Raw genomic sequence first — 16,079 nt, 5'->3', positions numbered from 1 at the left:
ATTGTAATGGTGATGTACAGTGGGGTTACAGTTACATAAGTAAGGTAATGAGTACGTTTCTTTTTGAACAGTGTTACCCCCCTCTCATTTTCTCCCACTCCACCCCACCTCCCGACCCCCCAAGTTGTAAAATTCATTTCCAACATTGTGTCTAGTGAGTATCACTGTTGAGTTGGTTTACCTTTTGTCCCACTGATTCTGTGATTCCTCTTCCTTTCCCCAAGTCAGACCAACTTATATACAAGGCAAAGCATACAGAAATAAAAATCAATGACAGCAGGTAATGAACCAAAGGAGAAAAAAGAAAATGACAAACAGTAAAAAAAAAAAATGAAAAAAAAAACAAACCTCTTGTTTCAATTAAAGCAATAAGAAATGACAAAATGCGGCAAGGATTTAGAACTTCTAAGTCTTTTGTTTGATTTCTGCATAATAGCCCTTTGACTTAATATTTCCCTTAGACAAAAAGTTTGTTTCTAGTTTTCATTTTATGAATGAATCATAAATCTCTTATATTTTACAAATATAACACCTTCTGTCATGGTTTCTATGCTAAGCGTCCCCAAAAGGACCATGTGTTAAAGGTTGGCTCCCTAATGTGGTACTGTAGAGAACTAATAGAACCTTCATCAGCTGGAGTCTTGGGGTAGGTCCTCAATTCCTTGGATGTGTGTCTATGAGAGGACTGTGGGACTCTAGTCTGCCTCTCTCTCCCCTCCTTTTTTTCCCCTTTCCTCCCTTCTCCTTCCCCCTTCTCTGTCTCTCTCCCTGTACCTCTCTCTTTTTCTCTCTCTCCTTTCTAGTGATGCTAGACTGGAAGACACTTTGACACATGATCCTGAAGAGCATTTTGTTTTGTTTTGAGCTGTTTTCTCAGTCAGCATCTCCACCTGAGGGCCAAAGCTGGCTTGCTCTGGAACATCCAAACAAACCTGTTCTGTTTACAAGAGTTGTTTTCAGGTATTTCATTACTGTGATGGAAAGGTAATGAATACCACTTTGTATATGTGGCTTTTGTTATGAAAAATAAAGAGCTATATTTCTTCACTTGTGCTTATAACATTTTCTGGAATGTATCATTTTCACAATCAAAAAATGAGCACTTATTTTTTTCATTTTCTGAAAGGTTAGGGTAAAGAGTTATAATAACATGCATGAAGGAGGCTAGGGACAGGACACCAAAAACACTGATCCATTAGATCAATGCTGGATGCTCACTGAAAAGCAGAGAAGAAAGATCTGGTGTGAGAAGAAAGATCTGATATTCGCAGAAGTTCAAGGTAAACCTCAAGCAAGCAATAGTCTAGAAAGAAGAAAAAATAAGGAGTTGTGAAATGGCAGGCCAAACAGAAATCATGATTCCTTTTGCAATTCAGACAGGAGGCTGGACAAGGCACCCCTCTCCTTGCTTCAGTTGCTGAAACCATGAAACCACCGATTTAGCCAGATCATGTGGATCAGAACAAATCTTCAGGACCAAGAGCCAATTTAGTGTGTGATGAATGAAGAAATGTCAGGCCAGGGGACCAGCCCTGGAGGATTCATTAAAATGCTATTTCCAGAAGAAGCCATTTCAGGGGAAGTCATGTCGACTGAGAGGATGTGACTGCTAAAAGTCCCCCAGGATGATGTTGGGGCTCCCTGTGTCCTCGGGGACAGTGTGTCTAGGCCATGATAGGTCTTGTTTGAGCAGCCCTGCCAGTTCCTCTTTCCCCAAGTCCCCACCAGGCTCATCTTTTATCATGGACTCCAGCTGAGAGAGCGCATGTCTGAGTATAGAGATTCCAGACAGCCAGAAATACTTGGGGGCCGTAAAGGACTTTCAAAGAGATTTGGGCGAACATTTTTTGAGGTAGTCAGTCGCCTTCCAGCTTCCCTAACATCCTGCTTGGTTTTTCACCTGATTGTCTTCATCCCTCCCTTCTTCATGAAGACTGGTCGTCGCGGTGACTGGATGAACCTTTGATCCCTGATCAGGGTGATACCTACACCCCAGAAGAATCCTCTTCCCTTTCCTCAGCATTTTGAACTTCTCCATTCCCAAATGGTAGGAAAGCCATGTTTTGTCTTGTTTTCCATGTTGTTTTCTCTGTTGCCCAACAATGACTGTTTCTCCCAGACTGAGTGTTTTGAGCAACAGAACCATGAACTTCTGGTCTGCTCAGGTGTCTAGTTCCTTTAGTTCCATATCTGACTCACGCCCATCTGCACTCTAGACACCTGGTGAAAATACCCATCTCATGCACGTGGAGACACCAGTAAGCATTCAGGGCCACTGGCCAAACACAAGTTCCTACAATTCCTGATGTTGGTTTCCTAGTTTAAAAGAAAAATGCATTATATTTGTTCTGGACTCTAATAATCTGATGTGAAACCCCAAATAAATAAATAGTGCCTCAAAAGTGGACTATCTAATCAAGTTCCTCAAGTGCTTAACCCTTGAACTTTATCAACTCTTCTTTCCTCAAAAAGGCTAATTGAAATTGATTAAGTATTTTACTATATGGGACAATGATACAGAGAATAAAACTTACAAGAATATATTTATAGTTGGGAATTGGTGGCTCACATCTGTAATCCTAGCTACTCAGGAGGCTCGTGAGGATTGTGGTTCGAAGCCAGCCCAGGCAGGAAAGACTGTGAGACTCTCATCTTCAATAAGCTACTCAGAAAAGGCCAGAAATGGTGGGGTGGCTCAAGTGGGAGATCACTACACTTGAGTAGAAGCTCAGGGACAGTGCCTAGGCCCTGAGTTCAAACCCCAAACCTGCAAACAACTAAAAAAAAAGAACATTTTCCCCAAATATTTTGTTGTTCTTCATCATTTTCATGAAGTAAAACAACATAAAAATTATCTCCCATTAACTGCAGCTAACATCTGTAAGTTGGGGAATCCACAAAACACACACACAAGCACCCACACATACAACCTGCAGTTATCTAGGGAGGGTACTTCCTCTGTTGGTACTCTGCCCTTCACCTTAAAGGACATTAGGGGGATGTCAGTAATAGGGACAAAGGGAAAGCAAGCATCTAGAGATGGAATCGGCAGGTAAGTAGGACCTAGCATCTGTCTCTACCATTTCACTCGTCTATCTTCTTTTCTCCTCATGAAAACTGTTCAAATCATGGCACAGAAACCTGCAGTAATGGGGCTTGAGTAGTAAAGTTTCTGACTAACAAGTATAAAACCCACTGCTACCAAAAAAGAAAAAAATGTAATATAGAGTGTGTGTTCAGCTAATTCCCTTCCCTTTTCATCTGTCCAGCTTATTACATCACTAGAAGGGCATGTCAAGTTTCATATATACTAGAAACAATGGCCAGATTAGTCTTGAACTTGTCTTTTGTCACAGGCAAAGAGCAGCTTCCAGTCCATGTTTCTCAGGTTAGACCTACAGATTTGATTCCATGAAATGTGGGGAAAATCTCAGATGCCAGCTAATAAAGAGATGTGACTTTTAAAAGATATTTCTTTGACTGGCTTCTTGGACAGAGCTCCTTGGGCAAAAATACAAGACAACCTTGTGCTATATTTCATGAACTCCACAATGCCATCTACTATTTTTCTCATACCTTAACTCTTTTAACTTAAGCCAAACTCTATTAACCTTCAACTTTCATCTTGTAGACACTTCCTGAGTAAATCCTTTATGGAAATCACATGTATATGATCTCAACCCCTGTCTATTTTTTATTCACACATCAGTCTTCAATACTGATGAAGGGGTTTGTATGAGGATTTTTCATGTATGTGCAATTATTCTAAAGCTAAATATAGTATGATACATTGTAGGTGCCCAGAAAATTTTGATTAAGTGAATGAGACAGAGCTAATATATGGGCTTTTCCTGTCAGGTTTTTATGAACTTACTACTTAAAGATCCCAACTCTGGAATAACCAGGCTGGTGACATCAACAGAAGAAAAGAGTAGTAGGTATACATATACAAATGAATGGTGAATAATTTACTGGCAATATTTCCTCTTCTCTTCCACAGTTTCTTTAAAGTCTTCCACCAAATTATGAATGATTGACAATCATAGAGAATAGTCTGAGTGCATGCAGTCACACATCTGTGGTCCAGGCTCTTTGCTCCTCAACTAATTTCACCCAGTGCTACAATCAGCAAGTCAGTCAGCTTTCTTCTTGTATTGCTAAGATTTGTGTAGCAAATGAATCATCCCTCATAGTCAGAACATTACAGTGCATCTGAGATAGTGGCTTTGAGCCACTTCTACAATGTCTGCTTTATATTTGTAATATATATTCACAGAAAGAGACACCAAGCCTCTCTCAATCCCCCCTGTATCCTTTTTGTCTTATTCTCAGTAAATAGGCTACCACTAGCTTCAAATAGGCAAATAACATTTGTATTGTTGTGATGAATGTGTCTTTAACATGCATTTTACTCATCCATTTAATTCAGCCCAGGATTCTTTTTCTTTCCCAGCAGACAAGCAGTGTGGCAATCAAGGAGAGGAATACACTTGGAGACTTTAGGGTTCCAGTAGTTCAAGACCCTAGAATAGCATCTGTTGTCAAACCTAGCAACACTGAGACCTGGAAGTAAACCAACACCTCAGACACAAATAGAAAAGAATAATTTTCAATGAGTAAGACATTTAAAATGAAGTGTAATCCCCAGTTGGCTTTAAGCATATAACAACTAGATTTTAAACCAGTGCTCAATGTATTTATTTATTATAAGATGTTTTCCTTTATGAATGAAATTGTCTGCCTATCTTTCCTGTCTTTGATGCTTTATATAAAAGATATTCTTAATAGTAATTCCTAACGTGTTTGTTACCCACATAGCTAATGGATCATTAAAATTCAAGGAAAACCCTCAAAAATTAAAAAATAGAAAAACAGAAAAGAAACTGAGGAGGAAAAAGAATATTTCCTAAGATCTACAATCCCAGTCTCCATCCCATTTTGTCCTAGGACAATCCAAAAGTAGGCTGTGATTCTTTAGAAAAGGTTCTAGACACTGTCTGTTTCTAGGTAACTAAAGAGATCACACAGAATGGAGCTCTGGAACTCCACCTTGGGAAGCAGCTTCGTCTTGGAGGGCATTCTGAAAGATAGTGGATCCCCTGACCTTCTCTGTGCCACACTCACAGTCCTGTACATGGTGGCTTTGACCAGCAATGGGCTGCTGCTCCTTCTCATCACAATGGATGTGAGGCTCCAGGTGCCCATGTACCTCCTGCTTAGGCAGCTCTCTCTCATTGACCTCCTTTTCACAACAGCTGTCACGCCCAAGGCCATCATGGACTTTCTCCTTGGAGATAACAGCATCTCCTTTGGAGGCTGTGCTCTGCAGATGTTCTTGGCACTGACAATGGGTAGTGCAGAGGACCTGCTTCTAGCCTTCATGGCCTATGACAGATACGTGGCCATTTGTCATCCTCTCCAGTACATGATCTTCATGAGGCCAAAGATCTGCTGGCTCGTGGTGACCACATCTTGGATCTTGGCATCGCTGAGTTCTCTAGGACATACCATATACACCATGCATTTTCCTTTCTGCATGGCCTTGGAAATCAGACACCTGCTCTGTGAGATCCCCCCTCTGCTGAAGTTGGCCTGTGCAGACACCTCCACCTATGAACTCTTGGTGTATGTGACAGGGGTGACTTTCCTCTTGCTCCCCCTTTCTGCCATTGTCACCTCTTACACACTCATTCTCTTCACTGTGCTCCGTATGCCCTCCAATGAGGGAAAGAAGAAAGCCCTTCTCACCTGCTTTTCCCACCTGACTGTGGTTGGGATGTTTTACGGGGCTGCCACATTCATGTATGTCCTGCCCAGTTCCTTACATAATCCCAGACAAGACAACATCATCTCTGTGTTCTACACAATCGTCACTCCAGCCCTGAACCCCCTCATCTACAGTTTGAGAAATAAGGAGGTCATGGGGGCCTTGAGGAGGGTTCTTGGAAAATATATACTTCCTTCACACTCCAGCGATTAGGAACTGTCTCTCACTCATCAAATTGCTATGCTCATCCATTTTTTAGTAATAGATTCTGTGATGGTACATATACATTTAAACCCTTTATCTTCTACTATGTAGCTAGTATGAACAAAGACAAGACACTGAAGTTACATGGTGCATATTGCTCTGTTTTTGGAATTCCCACATTAAAAAAAAGGACTAGAAGAAAATGTTTGAATAGATGTCTGAGGTTCACTATGTCGCGATGGATCATAAACATTATCAAGGAGACAGGGCAGGGGATTAAATTCCCACAAGGTTATATATCAGGGAGAAATAGGAGTTGTTCTGGATTAAGATAAAAGTAATAGTATTGATCTTCAGATTGTATTCAGTTGTATTCTTTCAATTGCATTCTCAAAATATTAATAAAGGGGAAGTTCCACCAAAGATGTACTGTTAAAAGGCAAATGATTTATTTTATCTGAAGAGAAAGTAAGAAATAACAAGGGAGGGGTAACAATGACAAAAAATGTACTCATAACCTTATTTACCTAACTGTAACTCCTCTGACATCACCATTACAATAAATTTAATTTAATTTAAAAATAGTATTGGACTTCTTACTTATTTAAAAGAGAGCTGTTGTTCTGGGCACTGGTGTCTCACTCCTGTAATCCTAACTACTCAGGAGGCTGAGATCTGAAGATCATGGTTCAAAGCCAGGCAGGAAAGTCTGTAAGATTCTTATCTCCAATTAAATCACAGAAAAAGCTGGATATGGTGCTGTGGCTCAAGTGGCCAGAATCCATGAGAAGTTTTTCCTCCTCTGTTTAAGTATAGGTAATTTCAATAATAATCATTCATTTTTTATTTTTTATTTTATATTTAAACATTGTAAAATGGTACATTTTCAGAAACTATGAAAGTTCACAACGTGAAATGTCTGTCTCTTTTTTTCAGCCCTTTGCTATACTCACTACAGGTTTTTGTCCTTTTTATGTAAATGTGAATTTCTCCACAGATACAGAATACAAATGTGATCATATATCTATTATTCTTCCTCATCAACATCATCAATAGCTATATTTTTCATTGTCTGTCCTGAGGCTTGAACTTAGGGCCTGGGTGCTGTCTCTGTTCACATCCAATCCTAATAATATTCTAAAATATTTTATCATAAGAAGGAAGAAAATTATAAATCATGAAGGGGTTTTTCATTCATAAAATTTTATATACATGTGTGTATTATATTTGATTATACATACACATATGTGTTTATCCATATAAAAATAAAAATGAAATATTATACATGATGTTTCTAGACCAATGTTGCCCATATTTCTGAAACTTTAAAAAATGGTAGCATACAAGTATACTTTTAAACGTCAAAGCAATTACAAGGATGCATATTCTTGAGGTGAGTATGTATATGTCTGTGTGCATTTTCTACTAGGCCAAATACTTTTTGTGTGCTAGTACTGGGGTTTGAACTCATGGCTTGGACACTGTACTTTATTTTCACTTCGAGTCTCATGCTCTACCACATCAGTATAGCTCCACTTGATTTTTTGTTGCTTAATAATAATGTCATGGAATTGTTTGCTCAGGCTCACTTTGAACTGAGACCCTTGGATCTCAGCTTCCTGAAGAGCTAAGATTTCAAACATGAGCCATTAGCTCTGGCTCTAAATATATTATTATTATATTATTATTATTATTTTGGTGTGGGCATACTTAAAACCAAAGTTGAAACCTCATATTTGCTGAATGAAGGAGCTTTAAAACACCTTGATTTATGTCAATGTTGTTATTGTTGACAGCAATAGTTGAGAAAATTCTGAGATTTAGAAAATAGCAACAAAAATCATCTATAATATTTTCCTTTCATTGTGTGTACATACATATATATTTTATATATTTATGTGTTAGATTACTAACTTCACATGTAAATAATAATTTAACCCCTTTGTCATTTAAAATTTGGAGATACTTGTTCTTTGTTATGATGGAATATTTTACAATACTAATGGAACTCAAAATTACCAGAACACTTGAATTTGAATCCTTTTACTCTGTCATTTGTGCATCTTCAAATACTAAATTACATTTTATGTACCCCAAATTGCTCAGTTGATAAAGGAATAATGAGAAGCTTGGCCTCATGAGGTTTTGAGTAGATTGCATACATTACAATATGTGGGGAATTTAGACTAAACCTGGGAAGCCGTGCTTAAAATATATTGGCTCCCATATGGATGAATAATAGAGTTTTTTTTAAATACTAGAGATGTTTTATTAATTAATTAATTTTTTATTTATTTATAATTTAATTAATTAAATTTATTTTTAACATGTTTTTTAATTTATTTTTGTTGAAAAAAGTCAATAAAATTGTACAATGGTGTACAATATATGTTGGTATGTACACTGTTGAACTGCTAATTCAGGCTAATATGTACTTCACATACTTATTGTTGAGGATAAATACTGATACATGTCATCAGTTTTAAAATATATAATACATACACACATATTACTATCATTGTTTGAAATGCATATTGAGATACCAAAAATGCCAAATTACATATTAGAAATAAAATGACCATATACATAATAATGAAATTATCCAGGTTCTCAATCTTGAAATTGTGAAGTTACATAAGGAAAATACACAACACACAAATAAAAACAATAGATTTAAATGTTATACCTAATAAATTAGTAAAGGATTTTCAATACATAAAATTTAATGCAAAAGTTGACATTTTTAGAAAAATCAATTTGTCTTTTAATATCTGGAATATTAAACAGCTTTTAACCTTTTCATAACTCAAATCATAAAACATTTTTAAGGAAAATAATCACTCACAATCAATCACAAGGAATTACTATTGCCTAATAACAAAAAACACATAAACACACACAAATGATTTAACTATTTAAAAGTGGTAAAATAGTTTCATTACAAAACATCCATACAGTTTAATTTTATGCTACCATTTAGTATTTTCAGGGCAATTCAATCATCTAGGAGTTAGGATTCATGTGAAGTAATCATATGCCAGATCCCTCATGAAATACCACATATTTAAACTTAACCCTCACAATAATTCTATGACACAAGCCTTTTTTAAAATAATAATTATTTATTGTCAAAGTGATGTACAGAGGGGTCACAGTTTCATACGTGAAGCCATGGGTACATTTCTTGTGCTATTTGTTACCTCCTCCCTCGTTCCCTCCTCCCCCTTTCCCTCTGCCCCTATGAGTTGTTCAGTTGGTTTACACCAAATGGTTTTGCAAGTATTGCTTTTGGAGTCGTTTGTCTTTTTATCCTTTGTCTCTCGATTTTGATATTCCCTTTCACTTCCCTAGTTCTAATACCAGTATATACAGTATCCAGGGTACTCAGATGAGATACAGTGATAGCTCGGGGACAACCACAGGAAGGGGATACAAGAGGATCATCAAGAAAAGAAGCTACGGTTTCACATGGCATGTTGAAAGTAATTACAACAGTGATATAACACTCGTTTCCATAACATGGAGTTCATTTCACTTAGCAACATCTTCTGTGTTCATAAGGGCATAGCTATTGGGCTCTTGTGATCCTCTGCTGTGACTAGCCTAAACCTGTGCTAATTATTCCTATGAGGGAAACCATAGAGTCCATGTTTCTTTGGGTCTGGATCACCTCACCTAGTATAATTTTTTGCGACACAAGTCTTTTAAACTACTAACACTTTGTTGCTGCCTGTAGTTCAATAAGACTAAGTATCATATTCAAAGTTATGCAGATAAGTGGGCTGAATTGCATTCCACTTTGTAGAATTCTGTAGTCTGACACTGGACCCAAAGATCTTCACTATTGCTCAGTTTGCCACCATACAGTCCAAAGGAAAGCATCAGTAAGTACCCACAGGTGAGAGATAAACATATGCCTATATTAAAAAATGGGAGATGAATCAAAATGTGTGTAGATTTTATCCCTGGGTGAGAAGATTTCAGATGAGTTTTTCTATACCTAATATGGGAAATTCTATTAATTTTAAAAGGATTTTATCTTAACAGATAATATGAGCATGAAAACTGTACAAATTAGTGGAGCATCATGTTTAGATTATATCTCCTCAACTATCACTTCCTTTTATGAAAAATATTTATAGTTCTTTATTCCACCTCTTCTAAATGTACATTTCCCTTTCCTATATTCACTCTACTGTGGAGTAACAAGCTGGATTTCCTTGCTTCTATCTAATTGTAACTCAGTATTCTTTTTTTTTTGTTTGTTTTTGTTCCAGTTCTTGGGCTTGAATTTACATCTAGGTCACTGTCACTGAGCTTTTGTGCTAAAAGCTAGCACTCTACCACTTGAATTACAACTCCACTTCCAGGTTTTTGGTGATTAATTCGAGCTAACAGTCTCACAAACTTTCCTACCCAGGTTGGCTTTGACCCACAAGGCTCAGATCTCAGATTCCTGAATAGCTAGGATTACAGGTGTAATCACCAACACCCAGCTTCAATATCCTTGATCAATATTTCTCTGTTACTCCCATACCCCAACAATCCTCAGCTTCTAGTAACCAAACTTTCAACTTGTATGACATCAACTTAAAAAGAGCAACTCTTAATGTTATAAAAGAGCTGTTGCAGTGCTATTTTATTTGAGGAAGAAAAAAATAGGAAAAAATTATTGTTTTTACATAGAACATAATCCTGAAAAATAGTTTATCATAATTAGGTTAGCAAGAAGACTATTATATTGTTGCTTCCTTTTCTTCTTGAAACAAATTGGTTTTAGTGTCACATAAAAGCAGAAAATTACATGTCTATATGGGATAGTATGTTATATTTTGATACATTTTTACATTTTGTAATACTTAAATCAAACACCAATACCATTCATGCTGACCCTTTGCAATTATGGAACGTATCAAAGATAAGTTAAGAAAAATGGAAAATCTCTCCTTTGGCCTGCTTGTTTGGTTTTATTATTAACAAGACAGAAACATACATGCTTGCTTCAGTCTTTAGCTCCATAAAATGAGGAAGAGAAGGAAGAAGAAAAGGAAGATATGTTTTTGATGGTTCTTGCAAATGATGTTATTTTATTCATTTAATATTTGAATTTAAATATTATAAAATAAAACACACACACACACACACACACACACACCATACACATTGAATGAAAACATTCATATCTGTTTAGGCTGATGCTGGAAAGAGGAAAATGGTGAACATAATGCAAATACAAGAAAACTTATTAGGACATTAGACAAAGACTGTCATGAGGCTTTTAATAAGATAGTTGGCCTATAATTGCTATAAATCTCGACTTCTCTACAATTGATTTCTGTGCCTTTCTTAGGCCACTGACTTGAAACTACTGTTCCTGATACTTAAATGGGTCTAGTAGGTAATAAAAGGCTCAGGGGCCAAATCCAATTTGGCCATACCTTTTAGACCCTTTTAAATAATTAGCCACATGGTAAAATAGAGACTATGAGAGAGTGAAATATAAGGAAGCCTATATAATACGACTTACCACATAAAATGCTTCATGAAGAGAAAACGTTAAGAGCACTTGACAAGCCCAACTACTTTGCTATTTTTCTTCATCAAAAGATACTATCAGGCTGGGAATATGGCCTAGTGGTAGAGTGCTTGCCTCACATACATGAAGCCCTGTGTTTAATTCCTCAGTACCATATATATATATATATATTTTTAAAGCCCTAAGTGGCACTGTGGCTCAAATGGCAGAGCACTAACCTGGAGGAAAAAGAAGACAGGAACAGCTGTCAGGCCCTGAGTTCAATCCCAGGAATGGAAAATAAAGGATACTATCAGGCTAGGTACTAGTGGCTTATACCTATAATCCTAGCTACTCAGGAGGCTGAGATCTGAAGTTCACAGTTCAAAGACAGCCCATTCAGGTAAAGTCTGTGAGGCTCTTATCTCCATTTAATCATAAAAAAAAAGCCAGAAGTGGAGCTGTGGCTCAAGTGGTAAAGCATTAGCCTTGGAAGTACAAGAGCTCAGGAGAGGGCCCAAGCCCTGAGGTCAAGCCTCAGGACTAGGACCAAAAAAACAAAACCAAAAAAACAGGTGTTATCTTCACTATATGGATTTTACTGTCACAATTCAAGTCAGAATCTTCTGAATTTAAGGAGAATTACATTTAGAAGCTAGCTATGAGACTCAGCGAGTGGGATGTGTTGGAAATAAGTGTTTTTCCAGAACCCTCCTCAAGGCCCCCATGACCTCCTTATTTCTGAGGCTGTAGATGAGGGGGTTCAGGGCCGGTGTGACGATTGTGTAGAACACAGAAATGATGTTGTCTTGCCTGGGATTATGCAAGGAACTGGGCAGGACATACATGAATGTGGCAGCCCCGTAAAACATCCCAACCACAGTCAGGTGGGAAGAGCAGGTGAGAAGGGCTTTCTTCCTGCCCTCATTGGAGGGCATGCGGAGCACGGTGAAGAGAATAAGCGTGTAGGAGACCAGAATGGCAGCAAGTGGGGGAATCAAGAAGGTCACACCCATCACATACACCAAGAGTTCATAGGTGGAGGTGTCTGCACAGGCCAACTTCAGCAGAGGGGGGATCTCACAGAGAAGATGGCTAATGTTCCGGGCTTTGCAGAAGGGATACCGCATGGTGTAAATTGTATATCCAAGGGCGCTCAAGGATGCCAGGATCCATGATGTGCTCACCATGAGCCAAAGGACTCTTGGACTCATAAAGATCGTGTAGTTGAGAGGATGACAAATGGCCACGTACCTGTCATAGGCCATGAAGGCTAGAAGCAGGTCCTCTGCTCCACCAAGTGTCAATGCCAGGAACATCTGAAGGGCACAGCCTCCAAAGGAGATGGAGTTATCTCCAAGGAGAAAGTCCATGATGGCCTTGGGTGTGACAACTGTTGTGAAAAGGAGGTCCATGAGAGAGAGCTGCCTAAGCAGGAGGTACATGGGCACCTGGAGCCTCACATCCATTGTGATAAGCAAGAGCAGCAGCCCATTGCTGGTCAGGGCCACCATGTACAAGACTGTGATTGTGGCACAGAGCAGCTCAGGAAACCCACTGTCATTCAGAATGCCCTCCAAGATGAAGCTGCTTCCCAAGGTGGAGTTCCAGAGCTCCATTCTGTGTGGTCTCTTTGGTTGCCTAGAATCAGATGGATTCCTAGTGAGGTCTTGCTAATATAAATCTTAGTTTAGTACCATTGTTATCTATTTGGATAAACAGTATGACTCCAACAAATGTTATCTTTCTCCCTTGTGAATGATTTTGCCTCTTGATTTTAAAACAACTGATTTTTAATTATATCTTGATAGAATGTCTGTCCATATGGAGAGTACAAACTGCAGTATTACAGAAACATGGAGAGGTCACTGCATGAAAATATTATTCAGCATGTTAAGGCTGAACATGTATCTATCATGAAAGATTACATTATCTTTCCTTCTAGATTAAGACATATTCTGACACACTCTTGTTTTATTTAATTTTTACTGTTACTATAAATGTGATGCACCTTTTTTCCTTCCTTCCTTATTTATGTGCTGGTCCTGGGGCTTACACTCAGGTCCTGGGTGCTGTCCCTGAGCCTCTTTGTGTTCAACACTAGTACTGTATTACTTGAGCCATAGCACCGCTTCCAGCTGTTTCTGAGTAGTTTATTGGAGATAAGATTCTCATGGACTTTTGTGCCCAGGCTAGCTTCATTATATGATTCTCAGATCTCAGACTCCTGAGTAGCTAGGTTTACAGGGGTGAGCCACCAGTGCCTCGCTCTTGTTTTGCTTAATGTAATGTTTGATCAATGCTTTAAATAGCTAGTTTGAATTCTAAACTGGTTCAGGGATGTCAATTTGAGAAAAGATCTCCTTTTCTCTCCCTACTTTTTTGGGGGGACACATCCTTTTTTAAAGCAAGCTGCCTTAAAACTTGCAATCATCCCATCTTGTCTAACCTCCTGAGAATAACGACTATGCCTAGCTCCTTTTCCGTGTTCCTTAAAGCCACAATTTTCTGTAGCATTAAAGGCTATAGATACCAGTTGGGTTAAAAACAGCACAAATGTATCCACCTTTAGTTACTTCTTTTGTCCAGAATCACAATCACATTCTCTATTAGCTTTCAAACGACAGGATGTTGGATTTGAGATAATGTCACCTTTCTATCTACACTTGCAGAATCCATGCAAACAGTTTTGTCTGCTTCTTAGTTTTTATGTGCTATTATTATGCAATGTGAGATTGGAAATGAGGGTATTTAGGGTTGGGACAATGATGGAAAGCAAAAAAAACATTTTTTAATATGTAATCAGGCCTAAGATTCCTATGTTCCCTCTGTCCCTGCCACAATCCGGAGCACTTGTAACAGATGGTCCACAGGACTGGGGATGTGCTCCCTTTCTAGAAAGCTCCTGGTGTTACATGGCAACCAATACCTGGGAGAAGCCAACAGAGGTAGGGACCTAAGACTGATAGGAGATAGTACTGTGCATCAATGAACAGACAGATGAAGCCAACCCAGACATGAAGTAAAAGATTCAAGCTGAATCCACTTCCTGAAACTCATTTAGGTATACAATATCATAAACATGCTAATGTTTCCATGATTTTTATTGGCTTCTTTTGAAGCCAATAAGGCTTCACCTTAGTGGTGAAAAGGTATAAGAACATGCAACAGTGATATCAGAAATTCTTAGGTGGCCCTTGAGTGGGGTTCATCATCATATAAGTACAAAAAATCATGATGACAGGATCTGAAATTAGATATTGAGATTGCTACCAGGAAGCAGGTACTCTGGCTTCGCCCATACTACAGGCTTTTATCAGTCCAGATGGGTTCCCTCTTCATAATCAGGAAATCGATAATGGAGAGATTAAGCAAATGGAGACCAAAGCACAAGGAAGTTGGTGGGCAAAGTAGTTCATGTTAATTAGGGTTAACTTTGAACTCTAATTTTTGACCAAAATGTTGAGAGACTACACATTCCCATCAAAGACAGAAAAATGTCTTACCTCAGGTGGAGACCTCGCTGCCCTGACTGTTCCGACTTTCTCGGGTTATTTGAAGACTGAAGCTGTTCCAGGAGAAATGGGGGAGGAAGATGTGGTTTTCTTCAGTAGTCTTCAGTATGCTAAGTTGGTTGTGTTTCAGGATTCCACACAATATCAGGTGTCAGGCTCCTTCCACTGTTAGTCAGATGATCCCTGGAGGTACAGTAGACACAGACAGGCAGTGATCACAGTCTTTGGCTTGTTTCCTATAGAGCAAGAAGATGGACTTCCCCTTTGTAATGCTGAGAAGAATTTGCAGAAACTGCTTCTGTGATGCAGTTTGCCAAGACCTGAGAGCCTTTCTAGCTTTGTGGCAGTTTTTGAGTTCTTGGGTCCAGATGCGCAAACGCTACTTGATACCTGCTGGCATCAGAAAGCCACTGGAGTCATTCAAAGCTTCTGGAAGGAAGTAGATAATGGAAGCGAGGCAAAAAGGTCTCTGCTATGCCCCACATCAGCCTCTCTGGAACTTGCAGAGAGCCAGGCCCTTGAACTGGAACAGGTGTCTCTATCTTCTGATGCCATGACCCCTCTCTCTACTTTGTCCTTTACCTCTCCAGTGTGACAAGAGCTTTATGCTCTCCGCTGAAATGGTCTCCCTGGAAATGCTGGCCCAGGAAATGGAAGGTTAATGAATCCTCTTGGGTTGGTTTGTTGACCTGACTTTCTTCTCTCACTGAATGCAACTGGAGGCCCTAGCTTTCTTTCCTTTCTTCCTTCCCTCTTTTCTCCATTCCTTTTCCTCCCCTCTTTCCCTTCCTTAATTTGCTCCTTCTTTTCTTCTTTACGTCCTTCTTTCATTTCTTTCTTTCTTTCTTTCTTTTTTTTTTTTTTTTTTGGACAGAGTCATTCTATAGCCCAGGCTAGCTTCGTACTGTGATCTAACCTCAGACATCAAGTGATTTCATTCAGGCATGTGCCAGTGTACACGGCTGCCTCAGTCAACTCTACACAAGATCTTTACAAACCTATCTCTCAGTTGCTACTTCAGATAGTAGAAAGCAAGTCTACTTGTGGCCAGCACTTAGAGCCAGGGCATAAGATGGGT

The 16,079-nt window shown here is 38.7% G+C and overlaps 2 protein-coding genes across 2 annotated transcripts; one reads left to right on the top strand and one right to left on the bottom strand.

Moving 5' to 3' along the window:
- Window positions 1-5,029: 5,029 nt before the first annotated feature.
- On the top strand, window positions 5,030-5,980 carry LOC125362414 (olfactory receptor 2AG2-like). Its single transcript, XM_048361263.1, has one exon. It carries the CDS (start codon window positions 5,030-5,032, stop codon window positions 5,978-5,980), a length of 951 nt encoding a protein of 316 aa, XP_048217220.1.
- A 6,174-nt stretch (window positions 5,981-12,154) lies between these two features.
- Window positions 12,155-15,083, bottom strand: LOC125362413 (olfactory receptor 2AG1-like). The gene is made up of 2 exons (XM_048361262.1): window positions 14,993-15,083; window positions 12,155-13,127 (listed from the first exon to the last, which is right to left on the bottom strand). Exon 2 carries the CDS (start codon window positions 13,103-13,105, stop codon window positions 12,155-12,157), a length of 951 nt encoding a protein of 316 aa, XP_048217219.1. The 5' UTR covers window positions 13,106-13,127; window positions 14,993-15,083.
- Between the last annotated feature and the right edge of the window lie 996 nt (window positions 15,084-16,079).

The sequence above is a fragment of the Perognathus longimembris genome, chromosome 13, assembly GCF_023159225.1.
Source record: "Perognathus longimembris pacificus isolate PPM17 chromosome 13, ASM2315922v1, whole genome shotgun sequence".
NCBI lineage: Eukaryota > Metazoa > Chordata > Mammalia > Rodentia > Heteromyidae > Perognathus > Perognathus longimembris.
This window is presented reverse-complemented; position numbering and strand designations above follow the sequence as displayed.

Excerpts from the sequence above, each read along its gene's own strand:
- LOC125362413 (XM_048361262.1), bottom strand. The coding sequence starts at position 13,105 with ATGGAGCTCTGGAACTCCACCTTGGGAAGCAGCTTCATCTTGGAGGGC.
- LOC125362414 (XM_048361263.1), top strand. The coding sequence starts at position 5,030 with ATGGAGCTCTGGAACTCCACCTTGGGAAGCAGCTTCGTCTTGGAGGGC.